Raw genomic sequence first — 24,696 nt, forward strand, 5'->3', positions numbered from 1 at the left:
TGTTTTCCTTTTTGGGAAAGCAGTTTCCCTCAGTTGGCAACTTCTCCAGCTTATACTAAACTGGCAGATCACCGAGCAGTTCTTGAAATGTGAGGCCGGGAGGTACCTTTATTAAAGAGATTCTCTGTGATAAATGGGACAGTTGACTCATTTGAGACTGTTTCTTAGAGATTATAATCAAATCACTTTTTAGAAAAGTTAATTTAATTCTGTAGGTAGATATACAGGTGAAAACATGCCAAGTCCATTATTCATTGGTAATTGTATCATTATTGTTTTTGAAAGGGTTGACTTGGAAAGCTGTTAAGATAACTGCAGTAGGGAAATTCCCTGGTGGTCCAGTGGTTAGGACTCAGTGCTCTCACTGCTGAGGGCCTGGGTTCAATCATTGGTCAGGGAACTAAGATCCTGCAAGCCGTGCAGTGTGGCCAAAAAACAAAAACAAGAAACAACAACAAAAAGATAAATGCGGTAAATAGGGAATTGTGTATTTCACTGAGCAACTGCTGTTGAAATGGACATCACATCCATTCCATGAAGAGTCACGTGATATGATTATATGCCAGGCATTGTGAGATAAGTTTCCTCACGGAGCTGTAAGTGGATGAGACTGACAACATGACAAAGCCAATAAACATGAACGACACAGAAACGTAGAGCAGAAGAGGGTATGAGTGATGTTACTCTGAAGTTCAGAAGGGCTTACTGGATGGATGGCTGAGCTGGGTTTCAGAGGAACAGTACGAACGCATATGCTTCCTGTGGGGTGTGGGAGACTGGCCACCGGGGGGAAGGGGGTCAGGAGGGGCGGGAGCTGCCTGCCGTATGCCCCGCAGTTCAGTCGTTCCTCTGTGGAGCACAGTGAGTGAAGCAGCAGCGGGGGCTCCCAACCAGGACCGTAACCGATGTTGCTCTGCCAGCAGACGTGGGAGCTGGCAGAAAGGAGGCGCCTCCTTCCTAGCACTGCCCAGCTTTTTCTCCATGCAAGCAGTGCTCCTTGGAATAGCCAGTACTGTCTAATGATTCTTTGACCATCTGAAGTGAAAGGTCATCTAGGCCATAGCCTAGCCATAGACATAATTTCAATTTATAATTATGCTAAATACAACGTAAAGGAGAGATAAAAGGAAAGCCTATAGAATAGTGTGTATTTCATTCAGTATGTAAATGCTCTGATAGAGCTATGCTAAGTCACTAGATAAAGTAGTCAGATTCTTCTAATATGTGGACTTGTGGCAATGCATAGGCATACATTTAAAGTGATATTGGGGGGCTTCCCTGGTGGCGCCGTGGTTGAGAGTCTGCCTGCCGATGCAGGGGACATGGGTTCGTGCCCCGGTCTGGGAAGATCCCACATGCCGCGGAGCGGCTGGGCCCGTGAGCCATGGCCGTGGAGCCTGCGTGTCTGGAGCCTGTGCTCCGCAACGGGAGAGGCCAGAACAGTGAGAGGCCCACGTACCACAAAAAAAAAAAAAAAAAGTGATATGGGGTAGCTCTGTTTGCAACTTAAATGCCAATAGCAGCGCCCATCCACAATATGAATTTCCAGAATGGTGGAAGACTCAAATCAAATGGTTCTAAACAGAACAAACTACAGACTTCCCTCAACTTATGCAATAATTGCCTTCTTGGAAATTTGGTATATATTAAAACTGTGCAAAATATTTTTGTGTTTATATACAGAATGGGCTTAGGTCCTGGGATAAAGAATTTTAAACAGTTTTATTACACACATGTCTGGTGGGACATTCATAGGTATGTAGGACCTAGAATAAATCTTCACTTTGCAGACGCATCTTGAATTTTGATGGGATTCCGCAGCATGGCTTCTAAATGCTAAACGCCAGCTATAGCCTCAAACTATTGTGATGAGCCCAAAACACCACACTTGTGCAAAACACCCCCTAGGGGATGGTACTGTTCCCATGGAAAACCTCTATCTTAACCCACTGAGCTTAACCATTCAGTCTGTGATCAGCCGTGGGAGGAGGGCTGTCCGTCTCTGGGGAGGCGTCAGCAGTTATGGAGGCGTCAGGTCCCCATCCTTATGAGGTAGTACCTACTGTTCATTCTTTCGATAAATGTTAACTTGAGCATCTACTGTATGCCAGACACCGGAAAAGAACATTGAGATTACATAATAATTATATTAATAATATGAATGATTTCATATGATAATACTACTTTTTATTGTTATATAAAAATTCCTGGGCTTCCCTGGTGGTGCAGTGGTTGAGAGTCCGCCTGCCGATTCAGGGGACGCGGGTTTGTGCCCTGGTCCGGGAGGATCCCGCATGCCACAGAGTGGCTGGGCCCGTGAGCCATGGCCGCTGGACCTGCGCATCCGGAGCCTGTGCTCCGCAGCGGGAGAGGCCACAACAGTGAGAGGCCCGCGTACCGCAAAAAAAAAAAAAAAAAAAAAAATTCCTGCAGTCAGAGGTGATTCTCGTCATTGCCCCTTAGTGGATCTTCCTGAGATCACTGGCAGCAATAAAACATTTTCCCCAAAAGTTTCTGTAAAGGATCAGAGTTCAACCTCAAACCTAAAAAATCACTCTCTACTCTCATTCTCATCCCAAATTATGCCCAGGCCTGTTGTCCAGCGGACCCTGTCAGAGGTCCCACAGTACAATCAAAGAATTCATGAAGATACTCTGAGATGCAATGTAGAGATGCTTCAAATAAGACTATCAGAATTCTCCCATTATCACATTTCCAGGGAAATGTTAAACGATAAAGTCCTGAGGAAACTAATGTCTAAAATTATGGAGTTAAATTTTTTTAAAAGATTAATTAATTAATTTATTTTTGGCTGTGTTGGGTCTTCGTTTCTGTGCGAGGGCTTTCTCTAGTTGCGGCGAGCGGGAGCCGCTCTTCATCGCGGTGCGCGGGCCTCTCACTGTCGTGGCCTCTCTTGTGGCGGAGCACAGGCTCCAGACGCGCAGGCTCAGTAGTTGTGGCTCACGGGCCTAGTTGCTCCGCGGCATGTGGGATCCTCCCAGGCCAGGGCTCTAACCCGTGTCCCCTGCATCGGCAGGCGGACTCACAACCACTGCGCCACCAGGGAAGCCCTGGAGTTAAATTTAAAAAGAATTAAAGCCCAATATCAAAGCCTATTGCTTTCATGCATTAAAAGTTCATAGAAATAAAAATCCCCAAATGTCCTTCCCTACTTTCTTTAGCTGCTCCAATTGATGGCTGAGCAACGGGCAGGGTCTGGTAGAAGGTGTAGTCAGAGGCTCTCTTCCACTAGATTATTTGTGCAATTCCCTCCGGGCCTTAACTAGATTCTAATATGTGTCACCGTTAAAGAGGTTTAAAAGCCGAGCAAACACAAAATTCCTCTCAGCACTTATCTGCGTCCACAAGACTTCAGACTTAGGACATAATTCAAGCCCCAGGCCCAAAGCCGTCACGGCAGCAGTGTGTGCTCCCGGAAGGCACTACGCAGCTGCTGGTGACGGTGCCGGTCCTGGCACCATTTACCTCCTAGCGTGTGTAGGGTTTCTCATCAGCAGCGTTGCTTAGGGCTCCTCCTGCCACTCTCTATAAAGCCACCCTGCGCAAGGTCATGGTGGAGGCCTCAGGGATGGGAGAGCAGGGGGAGAAAATCCTGGCCTCGGTTACACAGGAGGCCAGAAGCCTCCATCAGCTGTCCTATTTCAGCTCCATTAGGAGAAATTCTATGGTAGCAGTGAGTGAACTAATGCAAACGCCAGCTCGAGGCCGGTCATGTAGGAAATTTCCTTCCATCGTACTGACCAGTCACCTATTTAAAACCCAAATTAGATCTTACACCTCACGTAGGAGAAGATACAAAGTCCTTCGTGTGAAGTGTGGGAAATGTCAGTCTTGTCCCAGTGAACTTTCCCAATCCCACCTCTATTCTCTCACCCTGATCTCCAGGTTGGTCACAGTGTGGGCAGGTGTTGACCCACGCCAGGCCGCTTTTATTTCCGTGGCCTTCCATGCCTCGTCCATCAGGGTGGCATGCCCTTCCTCTCTTCTAGGTCTGGAAGGTCTCTACTTACTTTCAAATACCAGTTCAAATGGCCGTGTGAGGTTTGTCCTGGCTCGATCATCTGGGCTACCCTGATACATTGAATTCTTCTCCTGTAGCACTTATGTTTCTCTATTTTATGTATAATTCACACACACATATATTTAATTTATGAATCTCTCCCTTTCATTATTTGTGAGTCAAATGAGTGTCTGGAAAATGCTTTATGCATCCCTGTATACACAGAGCCTTGCTTGGAGGCCTGGCACACAGTACCTAGAATAAAAATGCTTGCCAATATAACGTGATTATAAAGGCAGCAATGGTTACAATAAAATTTTAACTTGTTTACCAGGAAAGGTACATTACCTAAAACTTGGCATATCTGCTCTTCTATAAAATGAGGGGATTAGATCACTCAACTCTCCGGTTTCTTTTGGCTTTAAAATTTTACTACGATCGTTTAAGCAGGAGAAACAGTGCCACCTAGTGGTAAATTTATTTTTGTGTTTATTTTGACTTGACGGTTTTTAACCATTTCTATTTTATGTATTCCCAGCATTTAAAAATAACATCAGTGGTAATGGCTATGCTGAGGTTTATAACACACCATGGTTCTGTTATAAATTCAGTATTTGGATAGACACACAGATACTTGTTTCAGCAATGCAATAGAGATGACTCAGGTGGAGAACACTTTTGTTTGTTTTGAAAATTTGATGTTAGAGTTTTGTTTTTTTTTTAAAGGTCAAGTCTTTTATTTATTTATTTATTTATTTATTTTTGGCTGCGTTGGGTCTTCGTTGCTGCGTGTGGGCTTTTTCTATCTACAGTGAGCAGAGGCTACTCTTCGTTGCGGTACACGGGCTTCTCATTGCACTGGCTTCTCTTGTTGCAGAGCACGGGCTCTAGGCGCATGGGCTCAGTAGTTGTGGCTCGTGGGCTCTAGAGCGCAGGCTCAGTAGTTGTGGCGCATGGGCTTAGTTGCTCTGCGGCATGTGGGATCTTCCTGGACCAGGGCTCGAACCTGCGTCCCTTGCATGGGCAGGCAGATCCTTAACCAGTGCACCCCTAGGGAAGTCCCAACACTTTGTTTTCTAGTAATGTGTTTGAGAGAAATCCAAGCACTCTCTACTTCATTGGACATTTGCTGAAGGCTCTTGTGCCTGGGAATTGCTCTGGGTGCTGGCGACACACAGTGAATAATCAAAGTCCCCTGCCCGTGGGAATTACATGCTTGATGGGTGAGAGACCAGAAGAGGTAAATAAGCAATAAGTAATAAATAAGGTGCGTTTTAATCGTCGTAGGAAAAAAGAAGATATTGGGGAAGCGCCCATTAGATAGGGTTGGGCTCTCTGAGGAGATGTCTGAGCTGAGACCCCGTGATGAGGAGTGGGTGGTCCAAGGGCTGAGCAGAGAGCTCCTGGCAGGAGGGGCCGCTCAGAGAGACTTGTCAGGGCCTGGGGGGTGGGGGGTGTTACAGGAATCTGGGGAGGGGGCGACGGCCAAGAGCGGCCCAGGCCAGACCAGAGAGGGGCTTGTAGACCACGGTAGAGAGGGTGGAGTTTTACTTCAGATGCAGTGGGGATCCGTGGGGATATTGTCGGCCAAGCAGGAGCATATTCTACTCTAAGCTTGCAAATGTTCAGGCAGCTCGGTGGAGAATGCTCTGTGGAACCAGAGCTGTCAGGAAATGTTACAACAACACAGGTGAAGGAGCACCGTGGGAGCAGTGGACATGGAACCCTTGGGATAGATGTGGAAGGTGGAGCAAGGTAGACACGGGGTCGGGAAGACAGGGAGGAGTCAGGGTGGCTGAGGTGTCAGGCTGGAGCCCTTTACTGACACAAAGACGACTTGGGGAGAGCAGGCTTGGGGGCGTGGGTAGCGGGAGACAGGAATCAAGGCACTTTTTCATTCCTTAGATATTTATTGAGTGCCTTTTGTGTGCCGCTGTTCTGAAAACTGGGGGCCCAGCAGTGAACAGAACAGACAGCAGCCTGTGCTTTCATGGAACTTGCATTCTCTTCAGAGGGGAAGACAGTAAATTAAATTATATACGAATATATACATACGTATGATGTAGAAGGTAATACGTGCTCTGGAGAAAAAGTGAAGCTGGAAAGGAGAAAGGGCGTATTGGGAGAGCTTGCATGTTAAATAGGGGTGTTCAGGGAAGGCTTCAGTGAGTTAGTGGTATTTGAGTAAAGGCCTAAAGCGACAGAGGGGAATGAAACCAGGCGGATAAATAGGAGGGCATTCCAGACAAAGGGAATTGCAGACGCAACAGCCGGGACGCAGGAGTGCCGGGATCGCTCAGGGAGCTGAGCAAAGAAAGTGGCCATGAGAGGCCAGCCAGGTCGGAAGGGCTGGGGCTGGGGCTGGGAGCAGACCCTATCCGGCCTCGAAGGCCCTCGTAACCGCTTAGGGTGCATGAGAAGGAGTGAGGAGGGTTCTCGGCAGAGCAGCGACCTGGTCTGACTTACATTTAAACTGTAGCTTCTGGCTGACGTACTGCAGACAGCTTCTCGAGGGTCAAGAGCAGGGTCAGGGGGCCCCGTGGGGAGGCTGCAGTGGTATTCAGGTGAGAGACCACGACGGTGTGGAGCAGTGCGGCAGGGAGGGCGGGGGTGACGGCAGCGATGGGTTTGCTGGCTCTAATGCCCCATCATTTTTTAAATCGAATTTTACTTTCCCAATGAGAAAAAAAACTTTAGGCAATATACCAGGTTTTTACTAAAAATCATTATAGTATCAATGATTCAATAGCAATTCTGTTCCTAAATTAAAACTAGCTTTAAGAACATCAGTGTGGGGACTTCCCTGGTGGCACAGTGGTTAAGACTCCACGCTCCCAATGCTGGGGACCTGGGTTCAATCCCTGGTCAGGGAACTAGATCCCACATGCATGACGCAACTAAGAGTTCACATGCTGCAACTAAGGAGCACACATGCTGTAACTAAAAAAGCCAGCGAGGCGCAACTAAGGAGCCCTCGAGCTGCAGTTAAGACCCGGTGCAACCAAATAAATAAATAAAAATAAATATTTTTTAAAAAAAAGAACATTAGTGTAAGACTCTTAACCATGACCTGTTGTAATTTCATGTCCATTTTAGTGTAAAATATGCAGCTTCTTTGTGAATAATGGATAACTAATGAGCTGTTTTTCTTTTCAGTTATATGATGGGGACAGTGAAAATGCCAACTTGGCTGGAACATTTTGTGGTTCCACCGTACCTGCTCCATTTATTTCTTCTGGAAACTTCCTTACAGTTCAATTTGTCAGTGACTTAACTTTAGAAAGGGAAGGATTTAATGCTACATATACCATCGTGGACAGTGAGTAAACTGAGACATTTTTACACAGTATGAAACACGTGTATTTATGCACTAAAAATAATGCCATGCTTATATCTATACTCAGTGTTAATTACTAAACTCAATGTTAATTACTATGCTCAATGTTAATGACTGTCTAAGTTCAATGTCAGTTACTAAACACCACGTTAATTACTCCGTGTTTAATCCATGGTACAAATTTGGTACAGTCTTAGTCAAGAATATAGACTGTAAATCCTTCATAGAACGATGTAAATATAGCTCCTTTGGGCTGGAAGAGTCAGGAAAGCAGAACTTTAAATATGTGTGACGAGTTACAAGTCAAATGTCTTCTAAGTTGTTTCTTTCTTCCCATCTCAGTGCCTTGTGGCGGAACATATAATGCAACTTGGACCCCACAAAGTATTTCGTCACCCAACTCATCAGACCCAGCTGTCCCATTTTCCACCTGTACTTGGGTCATTGAAGCTCCTCTACATCAGCAGGTCATGATTACTGTGTGGGCACTTGAGCTGCACTCACAAGACTATGACCAGAACTACTTAGAGTTTCAGGACCCACCAGAGGTAACAGTTACAGGATGAATGACAGTCACATGTATGACCTTTTCACCAGTATTTGCAAAGCACTTGAAGTAAGGAGGGCCTATGACTAAATAAGTTCTCGAAGTTACTTACAGCCTGATGTGGTTTTCAGCCATTTACGAAACCCTCTATTTATAGGCAGTAAGAAACCTGAACTTGGTCTGTAGGTCAGGTGCCTAAGAAACATCTGGGTGTTGTGGTAAAAGTGCCTGCGCCTGGGCCCACCCTCAGAGACCAGTTCCCCTACTTATGCCCGTTAACCTGCATTTCTGATGAGCATTTCTGGTGTTCTGACAGCAGTGCTCCATGGAGAAGCACTTCTGCAGTCAGTGGGATCTGTGTGTGGAATGAATTGAAGGGAACAGTTAAGAAGGCATTTGGTACCAGTCTAGTGGGACTATATTCACGGTTAAAAACATAGAGCAGGGCTTCCCTGGTGGCGCAGTGGTTGAGAGTCCACCTGCCGATGCAGGGGACACGGGTTCGTGTCCCGGTCTTGGAAGATCCCACATGCCGCGGAGCGGCTGGGCCCGTGAGCCATGGCCGCTGAGCCTGCGCATCCGGAACCTGTGCTCCGCAACGGGAGAGGCCACAGCAGTGAGAGGCCCGCGTAACGCAAAAAAACAAAACAAAACAAAACATAGAGCAAAGCTCTTTTGGTTTTAAAAAAAAATGATGAGTCTGAATTGCCCGTGGGGTTAGATGTTGAGGAGACTGTTGACCATAACAGTGTCATGTTGACAGAATGCCTGAAGATCTGGGTGTCATCATCATGTGAGTAGGCAGTTGAGGTATGAGAGTGATCAGATTACTCCGGGAACATGTGTAGAGGGAGGGCTCCTGAACTGAGGGCGATGCCTAGCGGGCGCTCCTGGGAACGCCCGGGCTGTCTCTCTCCGGATTGAGGAGGAGCTCATCCACTCTAGGTTTGCTAAGCGGTGGTGACGCAGGGCCAGGAGCGGTGCTAGATAGCCTTACAGAGTTCAGAACAATGGAGAAGCCCCAGTAGGACTGTGGCGAGCTCCTCCGACAGCCTGGATGCGCTCTGAGCAACGGCACGGCCTTGGATAGGCAGCGGAGTGAGGGGGAAGGTCTTATTTTCAGTAGGCAGGCGTCCGCCCCGTGGTTTCAGCAGAAACGTGGCCTCCCTACCTCCCACCCACCCCTCGAAGACTGCGAGGCACCTGTAGATTCCAAGGCCAAGGTGAAGTCTTATTGCAGAGTGCATTAAACTCTGTAACTGGTCTCCATGGCTGAATATTTAAGCCATATTTTTGTATGCAATTTAATTTCTGCTGTGGCCTATTCTCTTTTGATACTAAATCTACCGGCATTTGGCTTCCGTTTCATTTCAGAGTAATGGAAATCCAGGAATTCGGTTCTGCGGCGGAAATGCTTCAGCCGTACCCACATTTTATTCTTCCGTGAGCACCGCGATCGTCACTTTTAAATCGGAAGTTTTTAACGTAAACTCTAGAGTGGGTTTTACCTATCAGATTGCAGGTGAGCTCTGGGATTTCATCTTTTATTCAGAAAAACTGCCATTATTACAATTACAGCTAGAATTGACCCCCTTGAGTAAATTAAGGTTTGTTGACATAAACCACACCCACATGAGGTAAGACTCTTTACTAGAAGCCAGGCCCAATTTAGCAAATTACTAAAGTTGACTTCTGAAGAGGTAAAGCAAATAAAATATTAATTAAAATGTCGAGAATGGCAGCATATTCTTCAAAGCTCATGTTGTTAATTTAAAAATATACCAGTTATTGTATTAAATATTCACTTAACCATGTAGAAGAATCACTATATCTTAGAAAATTACTTTGGAAAAACCAAGGAGCCTTGAAAGAATTACTTGATTCTGTCACTGAGAAGTTTATTTCCAGAGAGCACTATATGTAATGTTCATTTCAAGCTTGATTAAAACCAAAGCTGCCTTTGATTAAAACAAACAAATGAAAACGCTCTGGGTATTTTTTACCAAAAATGGTCAAGAACTGTAAGTTGCCAGTTCTATCAGAACAAATAATTCACCAAAGGATTTGAAGAAAAATCTTCACGCAAAACTGTCTTGGAGGTAGAGCCTTTATGCCCAGAGAGTCTGTCAGCCAACTCCAGCTCCGTGTCATCAGAAAAGCATGGAGAATGCTAGAATGTTTGTCCTCACAGGAGAGGGTGCACATTTACTCAGTTTCTATCTCACACGGGGGTGTTCTGTGCGAAGACACTGCACTGCATTTGCTCAGTGTGCCGTTCGCTTTAAGTCTTGGGATCTCCCGCATCTCAAAGGTAAATGAAGGGGCTAGGTTAGCTTTTTTTCTGAAGTTTGTTCCCATTTAATAAGCTCTTTGCATTATTCCTGTCAAGTTGAAGGAGCACTAAATACTGCACGGCATACGTTAATTGCGACTATTGTCTCTCCTCTAAGATTGCAACCGAGAATATAAGAAGGCGTTTGGCAGCCTGAGAAGTCCCGGCTGGCCGGGCGGCTACAGCGGTGACTTGGACTGCACAGCTGTGCTCACAGCCCCCCGTGACCACGCCATCTCCCTCTTCTTTCACTCATTTGGCATCGAGGGCTCAAGTGACTGCACATGTGATTTCTTGGAGGTAACATACATTTGAATATCATGTAGATTATTTAAAAGACAATGGATCCCTTAAGATTTTTCTCATTTTTCTCTGCTACTGCTAATCATATCCCTTCCTCATTTCATTAAATTATTCATTATCCTTTCATTGCCTAAATACTTAGGCAATTGCCAACCATCTCCTAGGTCCAGACACCAGAAATCCAGGAGGGAACAAGACATATCCAGGGTCCCCCGGAGGCTCACAGTCCGTGGGAAAGACAGACAGGAAGTTGTCCACCCCTGTTGACTATCAGCCAGCACGGTTAGGGGCACCTAATCAGTCTGGGAACAGAGAAGCTTTCTTTAAGGAGCTAATGTGTGAGTTGAGACCGGAAGTGAGGGAGATCCAAGTGCAAAGTGCTAGCTTTGGAGACAGATGAGAACTCTGACTCTAAGTGTGCCTGGTGTAGAGGTAAAAATGAAAGTACGTGAGACTAAATAGTTTGGCTGATTTCCCTGATGGCCACAGTAAGTCTGGAGCATCTTCAGTATTCTGTAAGGAGGGTCTTTCCTTGACCGCGTGGTGGGCAGAGGAAGGTAGAGTGCTGTGTTCCTTCCTCCTCATCTGGATGAAGAAGCACCTTTGCTGTTTGCCTGTCCCCCGCCCCACCGAGAGAGAACCCTCCTGTGTCTGGAACTCAGTGCCCGTATTTTGCCGTGAAAACCCTCCAGCTCCCTCCAGCGTCCTTTGCAGACTCTGTTGGAAACGTATTCATTCTTAGGAAATAAACTGAGGTGCCCTGTAAGGCTTGTGTGTAGAAAGATGCTGAATCCCGCTGAACTGAATTCACATCGAGACCTTAACCCAAGACACCCGAAGTCGGCTTTGTTTCGTGTACGTGCGAATCTTCCGTAAGGTTTCCAAACCGCTTGTTTTCTCCTTTACGCCTGTTACGGAGTTTTGTTATCCTGGAAAGCTCCCCCTATAAAATTCACCGAAGTCCTTTGTTAATGACTATTTGCAACCTCTAGCGCAGTAAGTACTCAGAGGAAGCTCATGCCTTTTCTTGGGGAACATCAGCCACAGCAGGAGACTGGGGAGGACATGGATGTAGCAGGGAGGAAACGAGGGAGAGACAGGAGTGTGTGCGTCAACCAGGTCATCAGACTCACACCTACGTACCTCACCCACCATGGAGTCTGAACAGTTACGCGGCGCGTAAAGCAGACACGAGGGGGAGGATTCGGGTACGGGAGAAGGGAGGATCATCCTGACAGCCCATAGTCACACTGCAGCTACTCGTGGTTCGCTTCAAGCCCGAGTTGACCCTTATCGACTGGAGTTAACTTTGCCATTTGCCCCTGGATGCTGGGGAGCAAGGGCTGACTCTGCAGCCCCGGGGCGTGACCACTGCCCCCCTCCACCCTGTTGCCCTTCCTTATCTCATAGCAACGGGTCTGAAACTTCCTGTGCGATAAGCAAAGACAGGAAACCGCGACTCACGCCTGCAAAGTACTGCTGTGTCTGGTTTTCGGCGGGAAGATTCTGGCACGGCTTATCGCAGCCTCCGCACTCCATTCGTGTAAACGGTGATGGGAACGGAAATTTCTCACTGAGGACTCTGACCGTATTCTGCCACGCGAACCCCAAGCTCTAGACCCCATTTGGAATCTGCATCTGCCTTCACTTCCCCTTTCAGAGTCACCTAAAGTCCCAGAGATGCCCTCTGCTCTCCTTGTCCCATTCCTCCTGGGCAGAGAGAAATGAAAAGGTCAAGTCATTAGCATATCAGTGGGAATTAATATCTCGCTTCTTCTCTCAGAGCATCAGCTTTCTAAAGAGGACCAGAGGAAAAAGACCCAAAGCCAAGACTGTAGTGGGGCAGGTGGGCATTCTTGAATACGGCAGCCCTCTCTGTCTGCCGACAGCCAAATGGCTGCTCCATCCATGGCAAGGCTACTTTGTTTAAACACTTAGCAGAATAACCCAAAAAGCACCAGAAAGGCATTTTTCTCTCCCACTGGCTACTCCATAGACCTAAAAGGAAACTCTCCAGGGAATTCCCTGGTGGTCCAATGGTTAGGACTCTGCACTTTCACTGCCAGGACCTGGGTTTGATCCCCGATGGGGGAACTAAGATCCCACAAGCTGCGGGGCATGACCAAAAAAAGAAGGGCTCTCTCCAGATCAACACAGCCCAACAAGACTACCCACCACACCTCTGAAGACACTGGGTGACTTAAGACAACTGGCAATTAACCACATGTTAAACTATGGGATTAAAAAGGGACTGGAGGGACTTCCAAGATTTTAAATACATGTATCAACATAGAGTCAGCACCCATCCATGCAGAGCTCGTTCCAACCCTACACTGCCTGGATCACGTGTCTGTCTACACCATGCAGTGAATTAAAAAAAATCTATTCACCTTCACAAAAGGTTTTTAAAATAAATCTAAGAGTCAGAAATTTTAAAGACTGTTTGAATTATGTCCTTTTCCCATGTAGAAATTCCTTTCGTTTTGAACTTTGTCATACTTTGTACGTTGTTTTTTCATGGCCCCTTTATAGCCAAGCAATTTTCAACGGGAGATAAAAACATAAATGCAGTATGATGAATAAAGTTGAACGGAGTTGACTGGAAACAAAGCAGATAATATTTTTCTCCCCCGACCCATCTTTTTAAAATTCACTTTAACTACATTCTTCAAAATGTCTCCCCAAGAAGAAAGATACAACTAGTTTGTTATACACCAGTCAACTAGCTGGTTATAGAAACATGCTGTCGTGTTTTAATTACTGGAGATTAACAGATATTTCTGAATCCAACTGTAAATGGTTTTTGATCTACAAATTGGTTTCTCTCCTTTGCAAGTGAAGGTGACTTCTGTGTGTATGAACCCTCCATTAAGTACGTAAAAAGACAAAGTTTTCCCCCAAAAAGTTGTCATTCCAATTGTCTCACGTCTTAACGTATAGTGATGATAAATCAGGGAAGAAGGTATAATAGGTCTAAGTGTAATCATTAATGACTCGTTTTTAAAGGTAAGAAACGGAAGCCAGAGCACTTCGCCATTGCTGGGCACGTTCTGTGGGGCTCTGTTGCCGAATCCCATTTTCTCCAGAAGTCATGAACTATACCTACGATTTAAGAGTGATAGTGCAACTTCTGGTCGTGGATATGAAATTATCTGGACCTCATCACCCTCTGGTAAGACCCTGGCCCTTTCTAAGGGAAAGTAATGCAGCTGAGAAAAACATACGGCGTCTAATAGAAGAAGACAGTTAAAGTGACCTTTTCCCCAATCTGTGTACTTGATTATTTTCCATTAAAAATAGAGATTTTTTTAAACACTGAAAGTATAGAGATTTAAAAAATGCTACTTTTATTCATTATTTCTGTATATTAAAGAATATATATTTACATATATAGCACAAATAAGGTACAAAGATTTTTAAATTCCTTCATAAATTCTGATTTTGTCATTATTTTTAACTTTTGGTTTGATCATCAAGGTAGTCCTCTGAGGATTTTTTGGAAAAGTTTGCCAGAAAGCCAAGTTATGAACACATACTTGCGTATGTATAAGCAGCTGTGTTCCTTGGAGGCCGTGTTTCATTTCTTGGCAGTCCTGGAGGTTAATGGCTTTTACAGGACAGTAAGCACCTTCCTGAGTTTTTGTTTGGCTATTTACCAATAAGTGAAGGAAATTTGTCATGTCAATGCACTTAACTCAAGAGAGAAGGAATATCTTTATGAAACGTCCCCCCAAATATCTAAAAACTTTCAAAATGAGAATGATCAAAAGGACTCATTTTAAATATACTAGAGGACTAGAAAAGGATTCTATTAAGACAATTGTAGATGACGGTTTCTTGGTACAGCCAAAAGTAAAAGATGATCTCTGTGCCCTAATTTTACAGACAAGGAAATAAAACACCAAACTGATGCGTTGCCTAAAACGCACAGCTAGATCGTGGCAGAGGCAGGACTTAAACCTCCAGTGGTCAGAAACCCACCCCAGTGCTTCTTAATTATGCTCCTCAGTTTCTTCCTATGCGCAGGATATCTGGATGCCCACGGCTGTCTGGTCTAAATAACGATAGCTTTCCTGTGCAAGTTAACACATCGAACAAATTAGCACCAATACTTAAAGAGCTTTGGCTTGTTAAGCATATCAATCTTGGAACTGTCAGTTATCAGCCGGGTAAAGTCACTTGGAGAATCGTTACTGCCAAAACCTTAAATGACACACCTCTTTCTTTGGTTCTTCCCCGGAAGTTCCCTTTTAATTTTACTTCACCCACATCCTTATCATCTCACTCACTGCCTCTGGAGAGCTCCACACCATCAAAAGCACCCGAGATCAACCTCACTCTCTCCTGCAGTTACTTTCCCAAGTCCTGGTTTTCCCGTTGTGCTCTCAACCCACTATTTTAAAAGCAAAGATCTGGAGGAAGCCCTTCCTAAGCCGTGAGAGGCGGGGAGGGATATTTGATGGAGCGGGGGGAGGTAGTGAGGGGCTGGGGGTACAGCCCGCAGGAGGGACAGGAAAAGAGTTCCTGCCCCCGCTTTTCGTGCAGAGGGCCTCAGCACCTTGAGAGAACCACTGTCTCGTTGCCTTAAGTGCGCTAAAGCGCGCTGATGGCTTCTACTTGGTTGACTGAAGCTTCGCGCACCTGTTTCCTCGCAGGCTGCGGCGGGACTCTTTACGGAGACAGAGGCACGGTCACCAGCCCTGGCTATCCCGGCACTTACCCAAACAACACTCACTGCGAATGGACCATCATTGCTCCTGCGGGAAGACTCGTCACCGTCAGCTTCTACTTTGTCAGCATTGACGATCCCGGAGAATGCGTCCAGAACTATCTCCTGCTCTACGACGGCTCGGATGCTAACTCTCCATCGTCTGGACCGTATTGCGGCGCAGTGAGTAAAACAAACTTTTAAAAACTCCCAACTGTTGTTTTTAAATAATGAAAGGAGCTTAAAAAGGCACCTTTAAAGGCAGACTCACGCAGTTAGAGAGCACACGGTGCTTTTACAAATTCAGGTTTCTGACTTTCCTTTTTATTTTGGGAGCACGAGTGCCACCTAGTGGGCACTGAGTTAAATTAATAGTAATAGTTACCAAACTTGACTGTGCATCAGAATCACCTATGCAGTTGTTTAGCATCACAGACTTCCAGTCCCCACTCAACCTACAGAATCAAAATTTCTCGGGGAATATCTGTGGCATGCGGTTTTTTCAATGCACCGCCCAGGGTTGACTATCCATGTTATTTCTGCATGAATAGAACTACAGTGTTCCCTCCGCATCTGCAGGGGATTGGTTCTGTTGACCCCCACGAATACCAAATCCTCGATGCTCAAATCTCTTATAAAAACTGGCCTAGGGGGGCTTCCCTGGTGGCACAGTGGTTGAGAGTCCGCCTGCCGATGCAGGGGACACGGGTTCGTGCCCCGGTCCGGGAAGATCCCACATGCCGCGGAGCAGCTAGGCCCGTGAGCCATGGCCGCTGAGCCTGTGCGTCAGGAGCCTGTGCTCTGCAACGGGAGAGGCCACAGCAGTGAGAGGCCTGTGTACCGCAAAAAAAAAAAAAAAAAAAAAAAACTGGCCTAGGGACTTCCCTAGTGGCGCAGTGGTTAAGAATCCGCCTGCCAGTGCAGGGAAGCCAGGTTCGATCCCTGGTCCGGGAAGATCCCACATGCCGCGGAGCAACTAAGCCCGTGCGCCACAACTACTGAGCCTGTGCTCTAGAGCCTGTGAGCCACAACTACTGAGCCCACGTGCCACAACTACTGAAGCCTGCATGCCTAGAGTCCGTGCTCTGCAACAAGAGAAGCCACTACAGTGAGAAGCCCACGCACAGCGATGAAGAGTAGTCCCCACTCCCTGTAGCTAGAGAAAGCCGGCACGCAGCAACGAAGACCCAACACAGCCAAAAATAAAAATAAGTAAATTAAAAAAAACAAAACCTGGCCTAGTGCGGTGAATACAGTCAGTCCTCCATATCTGCGGGTTCCGTATTCGCGGGTTGTGTATCTGCTGGATTCTGTGGTTGGCTGTATCCGCGATGTGGAACCTACCCTTACGGAGGGCTGACTGTGTAGAAACTTTGGATGCCTGGCTCCATTTCGTTCACTTTTTGCTGAAAATTGTGGGAATTCTTTGAAGAAATGCACAGGGATTTAACAATTAGCCTGGGGACTAACAGTTTGTTATTGTAAATCTCACTGTAATAGATCTTCCCTAAACATTAAGTTAGAATTCTGACGTTGACTCAGTATTGCTTACATTTGCCCTCAGCGCCCTCCCATTTTTATGTGCAAGTAGATGTTTACAGAGCTTTCACGTAAGGGAAATGTGACTATGATGAGAAGTCATCTGTTTCTTACCATTTTGCTCTTTACTCATTTGTGCTTTCTAATCAAACTGACAGAGAATTACATCTGCTGGAAATTGAGGGAGTTTTTAGAGTATAACTTACAGTTTGTAAAATTGATAAATGTTACTTTCAGAAATATCAAAAAATAGATACATTTTTCTAAAACCCTGAGAATCTTCCCATATATTCTTCTAAACACTTTCTTTTGAATATGTTTGCCTATGCACAGATGCTTTATATTGGTTTGTGGTGTGTTTTTGTCCACTGACTGATACATCATTAACATCTTACCATACCATTAAACAAACTGGCATATATTGTATTTAATCATTGGGTTGTTTTCAGTTCTGGGTGCAGCCTAATTTATGGAATGAAGCTCCTCTGGTTTATAGACAACCCTTCAATAAACTCTCTGGTAGCTCTGTCCTTATACACAGAGCTAATTTTGGGGGGAGGAATTTGCGTCACCTGATCAGCAGATACTGTCTTGCAGTTGTTCACAGGGGCCCACAGAAAAGAGACCTCAGTAAATGCATCACATGCCAGATTTAGAAGCTGATTAAGTCTTAGACATTTAGTTGAAATTTGTAACAATTTCAAAAAGAGACATTTTCACAATACCATTACTTTATGTCTGTATGACTTTTTTTTTTTTTTTTTTTTTTGGTTTTCAGTGACTTTCAAACATACAACCCCATTTGATCCCCTGGACTTTGCAGATAAGAGAAACTGAGGCACTGAGAGAACTTACTGCCACTGAAACCAGTGTCACATTAAATTCAAGTCTATAACTAGATATGTCAATTTTTCTTAACTATTGGTGTTTACAATATTTTCCCAGTTTTAAATTTTCTTTTATAAATGTAGACATAGTTTCAAGTGCAATTGTTTTATTTTTTAAAGATACCACTGACTTCTTTAGCATTTCCAGTCCAGTGAAGTCAGTTTATTTACAGAATGATGGTGGGAGCTACTCCTTAGATGTCTAATCATACGGCGATTTGAAGATGTTTCCTTTTATGATAATTGTCATTGTTCATGGGCATTGCTCTCAGTTACAGAATCTGAACATCTAGAAACATGAAAGAATGGCAGGAAAATTAGGAGAATCAAACGGGAGTTTAAAACTTCTGTTATCTGCTCGTACTAGTTTGTCAGCATAGAATACCAAGTAGAAATTTGGGAGCAGGTTGAAATGGAAGGAAAAAGTGCATGTGCACAGGAACGTACAATATTGTGTATCCCTTGATCTCTCTCTTAGGAAAAAATCCCTCTGCTGCACTCACCTGAATAATTTACTGTCTTGGAAATAAGTCTGTTTTTTGATGACTCTTGGGTAGGACCAAGGCAGGGGACCCGAGCAGAACAGAGGTGCATGTCTCCAGACTGCAACCTTGACCCTGTGTGATGCACTCTGTCTCCAGGACAGTCCAACCTACTGTGCATGTTACTGACGTATTTGCTTCCTGCTTCGCCTCCTCCTGTTAGGATGTAAGAGTCGTGAGAACAGGGCTGTTTGCGTGTTTGGTTCATTTTTTATATTCCTAGTGCCAATAATAATACCCACAGCATGGAAATCTCTCAATCAATATTAAATGAATGATTTAGAAATGAGAGAAAACAGAGACCCATCTACCTCCCCCCCACTTCTTGCCCCCCGCCACACACACCCTGTTCCCCCCAAAGATATGAAAATCAACCCCAAAAGGAAAGTACAGATGTTAAGGGGGGAAAGTAGTATATTTTACTCATATGCTCGTTTTAGTTGCAGATATAAGTTGTGTGTCCCTTCAGAAAAATGAAAATTTCAGTAAGAACTTGAATTGGAAATTGAATTTTTAGTGATGGTTTTATTGAGACATAATTCACATACCATAGAAATCATCTACTTAAAGGGTAAGATTCAAGAGTATTTAGTCAGTTCCCGGAGCTGTGTAGCTGCTTTCACCACAGTCAGCTTTAGAACCTTCTCGTTAGCCCAGAAGGAAACCCTGTGCCCACTTAGTCGCCCCCCATTTCTCCTTGTCACCTTCGCCAGACCCAGCAACACTCTTCTGTAAAGTTTCTACATTAATTCTTAGCAAGGTTACTTCTAGAAATGTATGCAGGTTTACTGTCAACTCTAGAAGGCTCCTTTATGACATACTTTTTTACTACACCTGACCTTCTGGAAAAATCTTCAAATATGTGAAATATATAATTTGTTACTTCTCTCTCTTTTTCTTTTTTTTTTCTTTTTTTTCAATTTTAGGACACTGACATAGCTCCCTTTGTGGCCTCGTCACATCGTGTCTTCATAAAATTTCATGCAGAGTATGCAGCCCGACCGTCAGCAATCCGGTTAACCTGGGCCAGCTAACTGCAGGAGGCCGGGTCTGCTCAGCACTTTGATTCTTCTGCAGGGGCTGGACCCTCAGACCTCACGCTGGATGGGATTCTGCCATCCTGATACCTGTCCCCGCTGCCTGTGCCACTGAGAATAATCTGAACTTCTTTGTTTTTCATCAAAGTACACGTGGAATCAATATTTGTATACATTTTTTGCATGTAGAATGTAGCTTCTTTAATCTAATATTTTGAGCTGAAATTTTCTAGAATCCCTTAAAGGGGTGGAAATGATTATGGCATGTGTGCTGTACATTTTCTAAAGTTAATAAAATAGAAGTACCGTTTTCACTGTGAATGTCAAATTGGGGATGATAAACACTACTGAAATGTAAACAGTGATGCTGCATTATTTTTTTAACTCGTTAAAATTTGTCTTTCACTATGGGGTATGTGTAAAATTTTGAGTTGAATATTTCCATTTTAAAAAAGTATATGAGTCCTTCAGTATAGGAGCTCTGGAGCCAAGCTGCCTGCGTGTGAAGTTTAGCCTTTCTAGTTAACTTCCTTAACTCTCTGTGCTGCAGTTTCCCTATGTACCACTGTTGTCTGTTCGCAGTTTAACAACACGAGATGCGAGGTTATACATAGTTAAGCAATGCTTTGACCACGTTTTCTGCTGCCTTTAACCAAGAGACGTTAGGTTAAATATGCAAAGTTAAGTCTTACTAAGAAGAACATGGGGCCCAGTGAATGAAAGACGCTATCGAATGTGTAACTGCATCTTCTTGTACTACTCCAATGCCAGGGAAATGATCTCTGCACAGACTACAGAGCCACATAAATGAGATATTCTCACCTTCGCTCTACCATGGATGGATGCATCAGCTTTATGGAGGACACTCTATTGGAAAGAACAGTGAACACAATGAAGAGACCATCAAACCCAAGGGTCTTGACAAAGCTGGAACAATGGACTAAAACCCTCAAGATGAAGTTTGATAGGCGTAGATATAAGACCTAGCTCTTTTATCTAAAAATGAATCACAAAGTTACAGAATATGGAGAAAGTTGAACAGTAACCTATGAGATAGCTGTTTTATCTGAAAGCAAGAGTAACATATGCAGCTGTCAACCAGTAAGAGATGATGTGACCTGTGGTTGCATCATTAGAGTAACAGTAAAAGGACAAGAGTCCTTTTCAGAGAGAGTCCTTTTCATGATTCCTAGGAGGTCCATGAGAATATCTGGAAAGTGTATCTACCAAGATGAAGACAGCATAGTCAATATTAGTATGTCATTTTTACACTGAAAACTGAAAATAAGAATATTTTCTCTTATTTCTGTAGGCCATAAGTAGAATCTGAAAAGCCATGATATAAAATGAATGGTCTAGAGGCGGGTGGTGAGGGGAGGTCTTGCCTGGAAGCCAACGGAGCCCAGGAGTCGGGGAGCTGGGCTTCCTCTCACCACGTGCTTTCTCCCCCTCTCCTTTTCTGTCTGCCTAAAGAACTGGGCCTTGGCAGGAAGAACAGACCACAGCCTGGCCAGCACCGGCTACGGTTAAGTTAGCCATTGCTGGCCAGAGCTGCTCTTATCTGACCTTCAGGGAACTGCCTGGGATAACTCAGCCAGAGGCCACCACAGGCCAGGAATCTCCCGGCACTTCAGACATTGGTGAAGAATGCCCCAGGGGATGGATGGGGCCAATGACAGTTTGGGGCTAGGAGATGCCCAGGTTCTGGGTTCTACTTGTCCACATTTCCTATTAAATTTCAACTCCATTTAATTAATAGGAATGTGTTAAAAATCCACCATACACTCCCCTAGGGAGTAGTAACATCGTTAATTTTATTAAGAGAAAGGAGAACTAACATCTATATAACATTTGCTCTCTGCCAGGCATCCTTATATCACTTGTGGAAATGGGATACTCAGAGCCGTCACCTCCATTTTACAGTTGAGGAAAATGAGGTGCGGAAAAGCTTGTAAAACTTGAGTGACAGAATGTGATTTTAACCTCAGCAACCGCCGAATGGAGTGCCTCCCGTCCTGCCAGAGGGATCAAGTGTGAGCTTAGTAATATGACAACCTATCTTCATAGATCTAGTGACATTATTAAAAAAGACTGTCACTGTTATATGACCTAGAAAAAATGCTGATGCAATTCTTGTTATTTTAGTAAAAACTTAAGAGATTAGACAGAGTCAAAAATACCCTTAATGGAAGAAAACGTTTAACCTATTGAGACCTCAAGTCACACTATGGCTATCAATTTAATGGGGAAGTTATTGGAAGAAAAATGATATGATAATTTTTGGATATTTAATGAGAAATTTGCTTTTCAAATTTTTTTTTTTTTTTTTTTTTTTTTTACTTTCTGTGTTTTTGGCCATGCCACTTGGTCAGCAGGATGTTCCCCAACCAGGGATTAAACCCGGGCCACAACAGTGAAAGCCTGGAATCCTAACCACTAGGCAGCCAGGGAACTCCCTGCTTTTCACATTTTAACTTGGTAACTTTATATGTTTCTTCATAAGTAGTTTATTGGAGACAAAGGCATTTTTTAAATGAACGATTTATGTAATAATTTACGTGAATTTACCCACTGTTGTCGTAGTCTGGAGTGCTGAAACAGAGCAGGACCCTATGAGGCTCCTAGGCATGAAGGCCTTCCTGTGGCCCCCATTTCTTGATCACAGGAAATAGGCTTCATTCAGCCTCCAAGTCCTCCCCTGAGCTCCAATGGGCAGGTTCAAACAGTTGCTAGTTAGGGAAGGGAGGAACAGTCAAAAGAAACAATAGTGCAGCCTTGGGGCAGGGTCCTGGTCTCCCCCCACCCCCACCAAGGGATGCACATCACAATATCTCTGGGCTGTTTGGCAGATACTGAAACCCCCTCCAGGTGGGAGAAGTTAACTGTGTGCTGCCCACAAGCACGGAGACCCCAGACCGGTTGGAACCAGAAGGTTGATGATGCCGACTCCCACTTACTTCCCCACCAACCAATCAGAAGAATGCCCACGAGCTGACCACACCCTCTTTGAACCATTACTATAAAACTCCTCCATATCTACTCCAGGTTGGACACACAGTTTTGAGGGCACCAGCCCACTGCGGCCCCCTTTGCCTGGCAAAGTATTAAAGCTATTCTTTTCTACTTCACCCGAAACTCTGTCTCCGAGAATTAATTCGGTGTCAGGGTACAGACGGAGGATTCGGCTTTAGTGCCTCATGGGGACCAGGCATTTTCCATACTCTGTCTTTGCTTGGCCCCCTCTGGACTCAAAGGCAGGGATAGTACATATTCTGCCAGAGGGAGGTATTGAAGCACATGCTGTGTGTGAGCATGATGCACTTGGCCGTGACACCGCAGAGGGGATTTTAGCTCTGACAAATATTGACTTTTCCTTGCAGGAATGGCTACATAACTTGCAGGGCCCCTGGTTCAAAAATTATTAACCATTTCAAGCTGGTGGTAGCAAAACAATAAACTAACTATGGGGCCCATCTAAGGCTGGAGCTTCGTGTCACTGCACACAGTTTGCATATCCAGGAAGCTGGTCCTGTTTCCATGTTATAAAAATCTGGAACTTAGGGACACATTTCATTAAGAATTGTATGGCTAAAAGTGAAGAGAATGAAAGGAGATTATAAGGGAGTGCAAACAAATTTCTGGAAAACCAGAAGTGACTGCAAGCATGGGAAGGCAGCCTTGTGATGATCATAAAACTGGGTTCTAACCTCTGTAGAAACTTAACAAACAGCCCAGGGAAACTTAATGCTGACCTAGGAGGGAAACAAATACACATCAACAACAGAGGAAGAAAGAAACCACACCAGCTATCTAGAAAAATCAGCTCAGACTTCATGCTTAAATACAAAAGGACAACCAGGCATCACCAGACAGAGGGAGAGTTACAGCAGCCTGAACGGGAAAGAACGAGGTAAACTAACAAGAAAGGCACATGAGAAAACAACTTTGTAAACACGAGAGGTTTAAAAATTGTTATCCTCAGAGATATTTGAGAAGAGTGTGCATTCATGAAGCAAAAGCAGGGCGCTATTAAACAAGAAGGAGGTCTTTAGAGCTTTGGAAGATTAAATAGAGAAAATCTCCCAGAACATGAAGTTGAAAAACAAAACAAAACAAAAAAGGAAATATATGAGGGAACAAAATTGCCCAGCTATTGAAAACCAGCCCAGGAGGCTGCCATCCAATAAGATTTCCAGAAGGGGTGATAAATCAGAGAAAATGGCAGGAAAGAAATTTCAAAGGATAAACAAAACAATTTCCAGAGAGGAAGAGAGAAAAGAATCATCCTCTGAAAAGAACCCAATGAGCCCTAAACAGATTAAGCGAGAAAAGACCCCCCCCCATCAGAGATATTATGGTGACATTTCAGAACATGACGAATGATAAAAAGATCACAAATGCTTCCCAAGGGAAACCAATAGTTCCCTGCAAAGATGTGAGGAGACCAATATGTTTCTGGGCATCAATACTGAAAGCACAAGTCAGTGGAACTATGCCATCGAGACTTAAGAGAAATTTCTTTTGAACCTAGAATTCCATGTCAGGCAAATTCTCAAAGGTGTGGGCAGAATACGGACATTTAAAAACATGCAAAACTACTCAAAATGTGTGCCTCCTATACATCCTTCTAGAGGAAGTTACTTGAGGGTAGTTACTCCAGCAAGACGCCTGCAAGAAATGTCTGTCTCAACCCAGGGACCAAATGAGAAGAAATTATAGATAACTTCTCAGCTGGAAGGACAGAACGGATCAGTCTAAGTTAGAGCAGTAAATTAGAAGGTTCCTAAAGTCTTCAAGAAGTCATTGGATTTCAAGCAGTAGCGAGTAATGAAAAAGCTTAAAGGTTACAAGAAGAAAAAGAAAACAGAAATTCTAGTAAAAAGAACAAAACTGTATAAGAAAATCATCATTCAATAGAAAGCGAACTAAGCCACGTCACATCATAAGAACAGAGAAGTCACGTATTTACCTGGTATATTCCCCCTCCTGTGACCCAGGGGTCCGTGACTGCGACCTGGGCGCCGGGGACACACAGACCACCAAGGAGTTCTTGTTTTGAGGAGCTCACAATATAGCGGGAGGTACAACCTGTGGGGAAGGGACTCAGGGCAGCAACTTCCAGTAAGTGGAACCGCAATTAAAGAAGCAGCACACTGAGAGAAAATTTACTTGTAGCTTCCCCGGGACCCATCCTGGTGTACGGCCATCCCCGCGCAGGCGCTGCCCAAACTTCCCGGCTTCCGCCCACACCACTCTGGCTTCGACCTACAAACTGAGCCTGCGCCGAACTAGTGCGCACGCGCCGACTCCAGTCCAGTCGGAATCTCCAACGGGGAGGGAGCTAACCTCGGGTGGGGCGGAGTCTCGAGGCCGAACAGCAAACGTGAATGGTCGGCCCCGAGGCACGCTTTCTTTTGTGGGCGGGGTCTCGCACTAAGCCACG

The 24,696-nt window shown here is 44.7% G+C and overlaps 1 protein-coding gene and 1 long non-coding RNA gene across 2 annotated transcripts in view; one reads left to right on the forward strand and one right to left on the reverse strand.

The window, feature by feature from the left end:
* CUBN (cubilin) overlaps nt 1-21,364 on the forward strand; it is a 270,373-nt gene extending 249,009 nt beyond the window's left edge. The window contains exons 61-67 of the mRNA XM_082617071.1: nt 7,178-7,340; nt 7,701-7,906; nt 9,280-9,427; nt 10,356-10,537; nt 13,547-13,712; nt 15,196-15,431; nt 19,143-21,364. Of these exons, the coding sequence (XP_082473197.1) occupies nt 7,178-7,340; nt 7,701-7,906; nt 9,280-9,427; nt 10,356-10,537; nt 13,547-13,712; nt 15,196-15,431; nt 19,143-19,250 (1,209 nt within the window). The 3' untranslated portion in view covers nt 19,251-21,364. The remainder of the gene's footprint in view (nt 1-7,177; nt 7,341-7,700; nt 7,907-9,279; nt 9,428-10,355; nt 10,538-13,546; nt 13,713-15,195; nt 15,432-19,142) is intronic.
* LOC309801940 lies at nt 16,976-24,448 on the reverse strand. The gene is made up of 3 exons (XR_014293689.1): nt 24,223-24,448; nt 18,178-18,372; nt 16,976-17,963 (listed from the first exon to the last, which is right to left on the reverse strand). It is a non-coding gene; the product is annotated as an uncharacterized lncRNA (long non-coding RNA).
* Nucleotides 24,449-24,696: the final 248 nt, after the last annotated feature.

The sequence above is a fragment of the Mesoplodon mirus genome (assembly GCF_964341445.2).
Source record: "Mesoplodon mirus genome assembly, chromosome: 4".
Taxonomy (NCBI): domain Eukaryota; kingdom Metazoa; phylum Chordata; class Mammalia; order Artiodactyla; family Ziphiidae; genus Mesoplodon; species Mesoplodon mirus.